The sequence below is a fragment of the Rana temporaria genome, chromosome 12 (genome assembly GCF_905171775.1).
Source record: "Rana temporaria chromosome 12, aRanTem1.1, whole genome shotgun sequence".
Lineage (NCBI taxonomy): Eukaryota > Metazoa > Chordata > Amphibia > Anura > Ranidae > Rana > Rana temporaria.
In genome coordinates this window covers 32446428-32458849 of record NC_053500.1, presented here as the reverse complement: position 1 = coordinate 32458849, position 12422 = coordinate 32446428, and the positions used below count along the sequence as shown (strand labels likewise).

The 12422-nt window shown below is 46.7% G+C and overlaps 1 protein-coding gene across 4 annotated transcripts in view; it reads right to left on the bottom strand.

Moving 5' to 3' along the window:
- The window catches only part of ACBD4 (acyl-CoA binding domain containing 4), a 45243-nt gene that overhangs the window by 19310 nt on the left and 13511 nt on the right, over positions 1-12422 (bottom strand). For all 4 annotated transcript variants that reach the window (XM_040331817.1, XM_040331816.1, XM_040331819.1 and 1 more), the window contains exons 2-5: positions 9949-10084; positions 7221-7341; positions 4982-5066; positions 2810-2930 (exon numbers count right to left, since the gene is read on the bottom strand). In XM_040331817.1, coding sequence (XP_040187751.1) covers positions 2810-2930; positions 4982-5066; positions 7221-7341; positions 9949-10030 — 409 coding nt within the window. In that variant the 5' untranslated portion in view covers positions 10031-10084. The remainder of the gene's footprint in view (positions 1-2809; positions 2931-4981; positions 5067-7220; positions 7342-9948; positions 10085-12422) is intronic.

Sequence of the window (12422 nt, the reverse complement as noted above, 5' to 3'; positions counted from 1 at the left end):
TTGTCAGTTAAAGTGACGCAGTGCCGAATCGCAAAAAGGGGCTTGGTCCTTTACCTGCATTTTGGTCCGGGGCTTAAGTGGTTAAATAGGGGGAATCCGCTGCCTGTGCCACAACTCTATGTGCTTTCACTGCTGGAGTCCCCAAAATATATAGTAAGTTCCTGGGCTGTTCCAATCATGGATGCCCACCTATAATGATCAACTCTGAATGGGTGTGGCCTAATGGGATCAGTAGCAGACACTTGGCTTGCTGTTTTCATATGTGTTTCCTAAAATATATGGAATTACCACTGAACCAACTACCGGGAGTCGGACATTATTAAAGGGGTTGTCAAACAAGCGCTTTTCGGGTCAGCAACAAGTTTGGCAACAACTCCTACCCGGTGGCACCTGCTATGTTGGTCCTGGGTCCGCAGATGAGCAAGCTGAGCCCGAGATACATGGCGGGTGTGTGCGGAGGGGGATGCGCCATTACTTGGAGTGTGTGGAAGCCCGAATGCTTCCATCTGGCAGGCAGGAGTCTGCTTGTCAGATTTATACACAACCCCGGTGGCTACACTGGGGATGTGTGTAAACCCCCCGCTATCAGGTCCGAACGAAGAATGTATCCCCTTAGTAGACAAGTCTTAGGGAGTATCTCACCAAAAATGAGATTCTTGTGCAGGGTTTGGCCAGGGTTTATTAGAATCTTACTTGTATCTTAGTGCAGACATCTGAAAATTCAGTGATCAAATCACACAAGTGGGAAATTACATTTTCAGGGGGCTTTCTGTACAGAACACCCCCAGGTTGCCATATTGCATTGAATTTTTTTGACAACGTTAGAAAATTACAGTGTATTGAAATGTAAAGGTCATTTTCCATAACATTAACTTACAGAATGGCTTGTGTTGTAATTGTATATGTTATTTTTTCTAAAAAAATTTAACAAAAGCAAAATTTAGCATAATACCAACAATTTCCGCACAACTTTGCAACATTCTAAATTAATACGTTCCGTAAAACAGATCCTAGTATAGGGCAAAGTTCTCAAAATCATTATTGCTTTGTTGTCACCTACAGTCTACATCAGGGGTCTCCAAACCTCCTAAACAAAGGGCCAGTTTATTGTCCTGCAGACCTTAGGGGGGCTGGAATGGCACCAGTGGGAGAAGAAAATGCCCCAGTGTCAATAGGAGGCAAAAATTGACATAGTACCTATGGCTATTAGGAGGAGGAATAGTGGACCATCACTGGTAATAGTAGGAGGAATAGTATCCCATTGTTGTTTTCAGTGGAAGAAACAGTGCCCAATCCTTTTTTTGGTGAAAGGAAAAGTTCCCTATCGTTGGTGTCGGTGGAAGATGCCCCATCGTTGGTGTCGGTGGAAGATGCCCCATTGTTGGAAGATGCCCCATCGCTGGTGTCGGTGGAAGATGCCCCATTGTTGGTGTCGGTGGAAAATGCTCCATCATTCCCATTGTTTGTGTCGGTGGAAGATGCCCCTTCGCTGGTGTCGGTGGAAAGAATAATGCTCCATTTCTGGTGTCAGTGGGGGGGGATAGCTCTTTATTGTTGGTGTCAGAGGAAGGAATAGTAAAAATACTGGATGAGCCCTCTGCACATATTTATCCCTACTTTGTATTGCAAAGTTTGCTTGAAAGGGTATAGCAGTGTGCAGCGGGTTCATCCAGTACTTTTAGTGTTAATATGCGGTCACACCCCTTTAGCACCTGGTAGATTATATGCATGTACAAGCTATTGGGATCTGATCACAGGTAAATCTTGTTTCTAGTGGAAGGAATAGTGCTCCATTGTTGGTGTCAGTGGAAGGAACAGTGCTCCATTGTTGGTGTCAGTGGAAGGAACAGTGCTCCATTGTTGGTGTCAGTGGAAGGAACAGTGCTCCATTGTTGGTGTCAGTGGAAGGAACAGTGCTGCATTGTTGGTGTCAGTGAAAGCCATAGTGCTCCATTGTTGGTGCCAGTGGAAGAAACAGTGCTCCATTGTTGGTGTCAGTGAAAGCCATAGTGCTCCATTGTTGGTGCCAGTGGAAGGAACAGTGCTCCATTGTTGGTGTCAGTGGAAGGAACAGTGCTGCATTATTGGTGTCAGTGGAAGGAACAGTGCTCCATTGTTGGTGTCAGTGGAAGGAACAGTGCTCCATTGTTGGTGTCAGTGGAAGGAACAGTGCTGCATTATTGGTGTCAGTGGAAGGAACAGTGCTCCATTGTTGGTGTCAGTGGAAGGAACAGTGCTCCATTGTTGGTGTCAGTGGAAGGAATAAATGCTCAATCATCAGGAACAGTAAGTAAGTAAAGGGCCGCAGTTTGGAGAACCCTGACCTACATCATCAAGACACTGGATCTGGATGGTGAATGGTATTTGGAAGATAGCACTTTCCTAGAGATAAGATAAATCTTGGACAAGCTGGGTTACCAATTCCAGCAGCACTATTTCCATTTACATTATAGTAGTACATTCTATTTCATTGATTTGCCTATGGCAAGAAATGAGAAAGATTCATGAAAAGTACAGCCAGAAAAGCCAAGGATGTTGACCATAGTAACAAGGCAATGGGAAAATTAAGCAAGGATTCCTACTGGATCATCACAGCTACCAATCAGATTTAAACCCACCTTGTTTTAATGTGACTGGCCATCCGGGAAGCTGAGAGAGAAAGAGGTTACATAGCACAGGCTACAGAAAGTACACTGCTACTACCCCATAGAGAGCAGAACTAAGGGAATTATCTGACTTTAGCACAGTTGCATCACTTACTGGAGAATACAACAAGATTGTGTAGATAGCGTTAAGGAGGACCACTCACCAGTGATAGTCTTGAAAAAGTAATCTGGAGGGCGGGGCATATCTGGAATAACTTCATACAGGGGACGGAAAGGCTCAAACAGCTCAGGTGATGTATCTTCCAGAGGGACCGTGTCGATAATCTGAAATAAGAGATAGTAATGATGAATCACGTTTTCAGTGTGAAAGGGAAACTCCACCTTGTATGTTCCCCCCATCACCCGCCCTTTTTTAGTGAATATAACTTTGGATTGAGACACACTATGGAGGGATATGCTTTGTTCATATTTTATTTCCTATACATTACCAATGCTAGCCATACACAGCTGAACAACAGAAAACCAACTGATTGGCTCATCTATGCTAAACAGCGTAGATGGAGAAATCGCCACTGCCAGCAATTGTATTCAGGCAGCTGATGTCTGACTACCCAAGCAGGGACTGCATCTAAATGGATGCAGTCACTGTTTGGTCAATAATTCAGGTGATTTTTAAATCAACTATTTTTGATTCGGGGGTTGGTGCTGGTAACCGCTCTCACGGCCTGAATTTCAGCCGATTCAGCAGGAATTGGCTGAAATTCAGGTTGTGTGTGTGGCCAGCTTAAGCAAGCAAATGGCCAGTGAGGTCCTGTCAGAGCCCGTTGGCACATCTGCACACACGCACACAGGTTATTTTCCATGCAACCACAGAAACGGTCAAGGTTTTACACCTCCCTGCTAGCAATCGTTGCACGTGTGTAGGAATTCCTGCGCGTGTGCTTGCACAGAGGGGCTGCAGGACTCTCTCGGGACTTGAGACCCGCGGCACATCTGCACGCGCACAGGCGTAGCCTAGGCAGGAAAATTGGCAATTTGTAAGAGAGGGAGGAAAAGGCAGGGGGGAAATCACATGACCTGGAGGCCCCTTTCACACGGCCAGACTGATCGGGTCCACCTAAAAAAACGACAGGCAGACCCGTTCTGACCATCCATTGCCCTCTATGGAGGGGCAGATGTAAACAGACATGTGTCCGTTTACACTCGTCGACATCTGATCCTATCTGCTAAAAACAGACGGATGAAGGATCTGTTCCCCATTCTTCTGGTGGATTGGATCAGATGACACTTGGATGTAAACAGACAGCTGGCCTGTTTACATCCGACCACCCATAGAGCAAAGTGGGCTGTGTCCGTGTCTGCTCTGCATACACGGAGCGAACCTGTCATCTGCCTGCTCAGCTGGGATGAGTGGACAGATTCCCCGCTGAGCAGGCGGATCCGCTGACAGAGTCCACCCATGTGAAAGAGCCTCTAGGCTCGGTTCACACTGGGGCGGCTTCAAAGTCGCCTGACTCTGAAGCCGCCTGGCACAATGCGACTTCAGCGTGGCTCGCAAAGTACTTCTTTAATAGAAGTCAATACAGGCCACTCCGAAGTCGCCCGCAAGTAGCGACTGGAGTGGCTCCGATTAGAATGGTTTCATTGCACTAAATGGAGCACGACTTGTCAGATGACTAAGTCGCCTGACAAGTCGCCCCAGTGTGAACCGACACTTAGGCCTCATTCACACTGGGCCGTTCGGGTCCGTCTGTCACGGACCTGAACGTCCGCTCCATGCATTGCTATGGAGCGTTGGATGTCAGCGGAGACATGTCCACTGACATCCGACCCGATAAAAACAGACGTATGGGGGCCACGTCCCCATCCGTCCTTGCGGATCGCATAAGATCTGATGAAAACGGACATGCTGTCCGTTTTCATCAGATCGCTCCATAGGACACAGCGGTGCCTGACAAGCCCCTCCCCGCGAGCAGATAGGAGCTTATCATCCGTCGGCTCAGCGGAGATCTGCGGACTGATCTCCCGCTGAGCCGACGGGAGCAGGCGGACTCCGTAGCGACGGAGTCCGCCAAGTGTGAATGAGGCCTAAGGGGGAATGTCAGCTTTAAGTACACTTTAGTTCAGTTTAGTTTTGGTTGAACTGACCCCTAAAGATTCTTTTTGAGGTCCCAACTGACATGAGAATGGCACTGCCTCAAACAATCACACCACCAAGTCTCAACTGCATTAGGACTATTGTAATAAAATTGCTCTGTTTTAATAGTAACTCTCCAGGTGCTAACCAGTCTGCAGAAGCTCGAATCTGACAGGTTGCCATGGATAAAAAAAACTTTCTGTTCTATTGTAATGAAATTAGCAGGTATGTGTATTACCTTTTGGGCTACTTTCTTCATTTCTCTGATATACGCACACATGGCATCTTCCTGGCTCATCTGACCCAGCTTGTTCCAGGCATCCCTGCAAACATCAAATAAGGATTTGTAATAAGACTGCTGTTTACAAATTCACACACTCGCCTTCATTTTCATGCCCAGCTATCAAAGATCAATGATAATTAGAAATCAAAGGCCATAAAAAAAAACCAGGGTCAAGGTTAAAGTGTTTACCAAGCCAAACATCTGCTTTGCGCTGCATGTCATCAGGAACAGCAGTGTTCCTGGCAATGTGGGGCGCTGCTGTCACGTACCACTTATTTTCCCTTATGTGCAAATAGACCTCATGGAAGGCTTGCATGGCAGCTCTAAAAAGACAAGAACTAAGTGCACTGAACACCTTGCACTCACTTGTAGTAATCCTAATGGTGGGCAACATAGGGCTGTCATTGCTGACCTTCCTCAAAAAATACTAGTTGCTTGGCTGTCTCTGGCTGCAGTATGTTGGGACAGGAACAAGCATGATCAGGAACAAGTAAGCAGATCAGGGTCTGGTGGGTCGATTGCTACAATCTCTCTGCAAAACTCTAATAAAATGAAGCACTCACAGTGAAAGCCAGAGACTGTGTTCCAAAGCAAGAAAGAGGTGCATTTTCCCTTACAATGATAATATGATTTACTGTAGTTATGCTGATCGGTTTCATGTGAAGTGTTTATTTTATGACAGGTCCACTTTACACGTGACCATAAGCATTACATGAGCGTCACTGCGAATGAATAATCTTGAGGAGAAAAGTAAATTGGCTGTTAAAAGTTGAACTCTGCACAAAACTTCCAGCGACCAAATAATATATATGGACCATAAAATTGACAAAAATCACTGGTTACGGTTTATTTTTTAATGTGAAATATACATGTGTGTGTGTGTGTGTGTGTGTATATATATATACATAAACACACACATACTATATCACCAAAAGTATTGGGACACCTGCCTTTACACGCACGTGAACTTTAAAGCGGATGTGCCACTAAACAAATATATTAAAAGCCAGCAGCTACAAATACTGCAGCTGCTGACTTTTAATATAAGGACACTTACCTGTCCTGGAGTCCAGCGGTGATCGCAGCAGATGACGAGCCGATCGCTCGTCACCCTGCTGCTCCCCCCTCCATCCACGGTGAGGGAACCAGGAAGTGAAGCGCTCCGGCTTCACTGCCCGGTTCCCTACGGCGCATGCGCGAGTCGCGCTGCGCCCGCCGATTGGCTCCCGCTGTGTGCTGGGAGCCGAGTGTTCCCAGCATACAACGGGGGACGGACGGGAAGCGGAGAAAAAACCCGTCCTTTGCCCGTATCGTAGGGCCGGAAGTGGGTGCAGATACCTGTCTGTAGACAGGTATCTGCACCCCCCTCCCCCCTGAAAGGTGTCAAATGTGACACCGGAGGGGGGGAGGGTGCCGATCAGCGGGACTCCACTTTAGAGTGGAGATCCGCTTTAATGGTATCCCAGTCTTAGTTCATAGGGTTCAATATTGAGCTGGCCCACCCTCTTGCACTTGTAGAAGAACGGTCAAACATTCCCATAGACACACTCCTAAACCTTGTGGACAACTTTCCTAGAAGCGTTGAAGCTGTTATAACTGCAAAGGGTGGGCCAACTCAATATTGAACCCTACGGACTAAGACTGGGATTCTATTAAAGTTCATGTAAAGACAGGTGTCCCAATACTTTTGACAATATAGTGTGTGTGTGTATATATATATATATATATATTTTTTTTTTTGGTGTGATTAGTTCTTGTGTATACAAAGTCTACTAGGGCTCATTCAGAAACAAGGAGCACACTATACAGCCTAAACACTGACTTTATTTCGGTACCTGGAAGTCACAGGTGTTGCATAGAGCCATAGGGTAAGATGAATAATCCTGCACATGGCTCTAACATCCAAATTGTATTTTTCCATCAACAAACTGCACACACAAGAAGTCTGCTAACGCGTTTCAGCTGCGTGCAGCCTCAGTTATAGCATACTGTCTCCATCCAGGGGTGTACATCCATACCTTTACAAATGTATATGTTTGGATCTGCGTTTCCAGCGTACACTCACATCCTGTCATTGATTTCTACAGGTACAGATAGGTAATACCTGTGACTTATATGACATCTGCTAAGATGTTGCAATAAACAACATAGCTGCTTTCCTCACTATTTATCAACTATACAGCAGTGATCATACCACTTATATCTTCCAATGGGATCCCAGAAACCAGGGCGACCGATATTGCAGGGTCCAACCGTGGCTTGTTTGTAGTAGCTGTAAAAGAGAAGCATCTCCTCATAGGAAGGGCGATAGGAGCCTAGAGAAAGAGAGATTGAAAGGGTCAGATTGCTTTATAGCCAAAAGCTTCACATCTACTGTATATTGGCTTGTCCCATTCCCATGCCTATTAGATTGTAAGCTCTTGTATTATAATTCTACTCTCTCCCTTATATTATAAAGCGCTGCACAAACGGTTCTATATAAATCCTTTACAATCCTAAGAAAACCCAAAGGCACATCAGGGTACATGGGCCACATCAGGGCACAATCAGAGCACATGGGGCATATCAGGGCACATGGGGCACATACGAGCACACCAGGGCACAATCAGGGCACATGGGGCACATCAGGGCACAATCAGGGAACATGGGGCACATGAGAGCACATCAGGGCACATGGGGCACAGCACATCAGGACAGGGCACATGGCACATCAGGGTACAGGGTACCCTGATGTACAGAGCCCAGCACATCAGGGTACATGAGGCACATGAGGGTACATGGGGCACATGGCACATTGGGGCACATCAGGGCACAATCAGGGCACATGAGAGGACATCAGGGCACGTGAGAGCACATCAGGGCACACCAGGGCACATGAGAGCACATGAGGGCACAATCAGGGCACATGAGAGCACATCAGGGCACATGGGAGCACATCAGGGCACATGAGGGCACATCAGGGCACATGAGAGCACATCAGGGCACATGAGAGCACATCAGGGCACATGGAAGCACATCAGGGCACATGAAAGCACATTAGGGCACAATCAGGGCACATGAGAGCACATTGGGGCACAATCAGGGCACATGAGAGCACATCAGGGCACATGAGAGCACACCAGGGCACATGAGAGCACACCAGGGCACAGGTCAGCATTTACTTGTTGTTTTCTTCAAAGGCAGAGTAGCGCAGGAAGCGTCTGTCATAAGTTCACTTGTCTCTCATGTCACACTGCTACTCCCCGGCAGCCCCCCCCCCCTCTTCTTGTCCATCTCAGATGATGTCACAAGCAAATAGGGATGGACAAGAAGAGAGGAGGGGCCACCGGAGAGAAGCAGTGTGACATGAGAGACAAGTGAACTTATGACAGATGCTTCCTGCGCTACTCTTCATGCACCTCGATCTACACTTCCGCGGCACCCGCCCTGCCTGCGGGCCACCGCAAATGGCACGCGGGCCGGTACTTTGAGACCCCTGCTCTATAAGCTGCCCCCACTGTCCCTCCTATCCCAGTGTACAGGGCCCCTTGGAGCATGGTCCTGGGTCGCAATTGCGACCCCTGCATGTATGCCCCTGATAAACATAGACATTAATAAGGCGTTGTAGCCCCCTGTGTTCCAGTCTTCTGAGAAGGCTTTCTGCAAGATTCCAGAGTGTATATGTAGGAATCCGTGTCCATTCAGCCAAAAAGAGCATTTGTGAGGTCATATACAGATCTTGTATGACAAGATATGGCTTGCAGTTGGCGTTCCAGTTCATCCCAAATTGTTGAGGTCAGGGAGGCTCTGTGCAGGCCATATGAGTACCTCCACACCAAACCCATCAAACTGGCTTTGTGCACCTAAAATCAATAATTAAAAGGGGGTGTAAAGGTTAGTTTTTTATTTCCTCTTTTTTTTATTTTGTCTGAATTTCTCACTTCTTGTATCTCCTCGGTAAGCTTGCCCCCATCATCTGGCTGGCGTGCTCGTCCTCTCCATTGGGACTACATCCCTGCGGGGAGACGCTGTGTTCATAGCGTCTCCCCGCAGGGATGTAGTCCAAAAGGAGGGGGTGAGCACGCTGACTAACCCCCAGCCAGAACGGCTCGGATGATGGGGGCAAGCTTACTGAGGAGGAACAGGAAGTGAGAAATTCAGACAAAGAAAAAAAACATTTAGAAGGGAAATTGAAGGAAAAGGTAAGTTAATTTAACAATGCACTAGCTTAAAGGAACCCATTTAGAAAATAAAAAACAAACCTTTACAACCCCCTGTAACCTGTGGTTCTATGTCATTCTCACTCTACTTTAATAAAGGGCTTTTATAGCTGTGCCCCTGTTTGATTCACCTTCATTTCCTTTGCCAGTGACCAAACAGGAAGGGAGAGGAAATAATCTCAACAGGGACCAGTAAGGGGCCCGGATGGCAACCCCCTTTTTTTTTTAATAAAAAAAGTTTTAATTTTTTTTTATATTTTTTTATTTTTTGTTTTGATTAAAGGGCCCAGAGGTCCCCCTTTTTTCTTGTTCGTCAGCACCCAAAGACCCCCCCGACCTCAATACGCGGTGGCAGCACCCCCCCCCCCCCCCTCAATTCATGGCAGCCCCCCTCCGCTTCTCAATTTGAGGCAAGCTGTGTAGGGGGCCCCATAATTCCTGATGGCGGCCCTGACAGGGACACTGACAGCAAATAAAAAAATTATTCTGGGCAGCATTAAAGCCCCTACCAAGGTGTTAAGGGGCCTGGATAGGGTAAGTACCGACTCCCATCCTCCACCACAAATCCTGGAGACCTTACATACCCAGGCAGGGTCTCAAACCCATCTGCACTCCACTCAGAACAAACTAATCTATTCTCAGTGGCTATGCTCCGTCTCTTGATATTAGATAAGAGATTGCATGTAATATTTATTATTACAGAACTAGGAAGGTTATACATACCACTTTTTGGCAAGCTCTGAATAACTGACACCGCAGCATTGAACTGTCTCCGATATCCACTCTCATCTTGATCTGTCCCCATATGTCCAGAGTACGACCCCGCAGTCTCAGAGGCGGCGTGAAATCCCTGTGCTTTCTGTAGAGGACAAAAGTACTGCCAGTTATTGCTGTGCCAGAGAAATGCTCTATCCTGATAAAAAGGTGACCTCTGATCTGCAGGTATTTACTTGGATAGAATGCGATTCCCAGTAGAAATAGTTATTCTGCATGCTCAGGCACATTCTACTAATTACTAAGAAGAACTGCGGGTATACTCGGACTTGTGGTTCATCAATAGCTGCAGGTTGGCCAAACAAGGAGGAACATGATAAGGAGTTGGCGGATGTCCAATGTGACCTGATGACAGTGACATAGTTGATAGACTAAGTGACCTAGACATTGACACTAATAGGACTGGGTGAAATTTATACAAGGTGACACTATGAATGTCATTTACAATGTCAAGTACTGTAAAAAAAAGATGTTTGTATCTGCTTCGCAGTGGTGGCTCTAGACTTGCTGTGCAACCAGATCCCTTTTGGCCTTCATCCTGAGCATGCCCTTCGGTCATGGTGCCACCTGCTAAGACTACACCTCTGTTCCGAGCTCCCAGGGCAGATCCCGTGCACTCATTTAATAAGCAGGATTTAATTACCGTAGGTCCCATTTTCTACCTGGCAGGGCTGGGTGCTGGGGAATTATTTGCTTTAAGTATTTACAGTAGGATTTGTCAGGTGCCCATTAAATCTCTACTCCTTGCCACATCTCACTAGTTTTTTATCCCCTAGAAATGAAAATCAGAGCATGCAGAACCCCTTATCTCTTATACGTGATCCAGGTCAGTGAAAATGTAGAAGGCAAAACATGCATATGACAGCCAGGCAATTAGCATTCTCAGAATGAGGTTAGTAGTCACAACACCATGTTTTCCTTATGACTGGTTTACTTTAACCAAGCTTCAGGCAAATGCAAAAAAATAAAAAATATCAATGAATGCAGGTATTTGTCATCTAAAAGTAGTTACATGCATTATTAACCACTTAAGCCCCGGACCAATATGCTGCCTAAAGACCCAAGGGGTTTTTACAGTTCGGGACTGCGTCGCTTTAACAGACAATTGCGCGCTCGTGCGACGTGGCTCCCAAACAAAATTGGCGTCCTTTTTCCCCCACAAATAGAGCTTTCTTTTGGTGGTATTTGATCACCTCTGCGGTTTTTATTTTTTGCGCTATAAACAAAAATAGAGCGACAATTTTGAAAAAAATGCAATATTTTTTACTTTTTGCTATAATAAATACCCCCCAAAAACATATATAAAAAAAAAAAATTCCTCAGTTTAGGCCGATACGTATTCTTCTACCTATTTTTGGTAAAAAAAAAAATCGCAATAATCGTTTATCGGTTGGTTTGCGCAAAATTTATAGCGTTTACAAAATAGGGGATAGTTTTATTGCATTTTTTTTTTTTTTTTTTACTACTAATGGCGGCGATCAGCGATTTTTTTCGTGACTGCGACATTATGGCGGACACTTCGGACAATTTTGACACATTTTTGGGACCATTGTCATTTTCACAGCAAAAAATGCATTTAAATTGCATTCTTTATTGTGAAAATGACAGTTGCAGTTTGGGAGTTAAACACAGGGGGCGCTGTAACATTTAGGGTTCACTTTGTGTGCGTTTACAACTGTAGGGGGGTTTACAACTGTAGGCGATCGAGTCTCCCTAATAAAAGGGATCACTCGATCGATGCGCAGCCATAGTGAAGCACGGGGAAGCCGTGTTTACATACGGCTCTCCCCGTTCTTCAGCTCCGGGGAGCGATCGCGACGGGGCGGCTATAAACGCGCCGTCGTCCCGGATCGCTCCCCGAGGCTTACCGTTAGCCGCATGTACGGGGGGGGGGTCCCGATCGGACCCACGTCAAGCAGAGGACGTATAGGTACGTGCATGTGCCTGTCCGTGCCATTCTGCTGACGTATATTTACATGAGGAGGTCGGCAAGTGGTTAAAGCAGAGTTCCACCCAAAAGTGGAACTTCCGCTTTAAGCACTCCTTGCCCCCTTACATGCCACATTTGGCATGCCATTTTTTTGGGGGGGGGGAGTGGGGGCTTTGTTTTGAGTGGGACTTCCTGTCGCACTTCCTGCTTCCGCCTACAGGCCACCTAGGCGACTCCTCCTCTCCCCCTAGGCGGCCCCTCCCTCTTGGCAATCTTCTGGGACGACACGTGACAGGTCCCAGAAGATTGCCTGTCCACTGCAAGATCGCAGCACGACTCGCGCATGTGCAGTGCGTGCCTGGCTGTGAAGCCGCATGCTGCCCACAGTTTCAATGGAGGTGCGAGGCTCTGTGCGGCCGCATCGCTGGACCGCGGAACAGGATAGTGTCTGTTTATTAAAGCGGGGGTTCGCCCTGTAAAAAAAAAAAAAAAA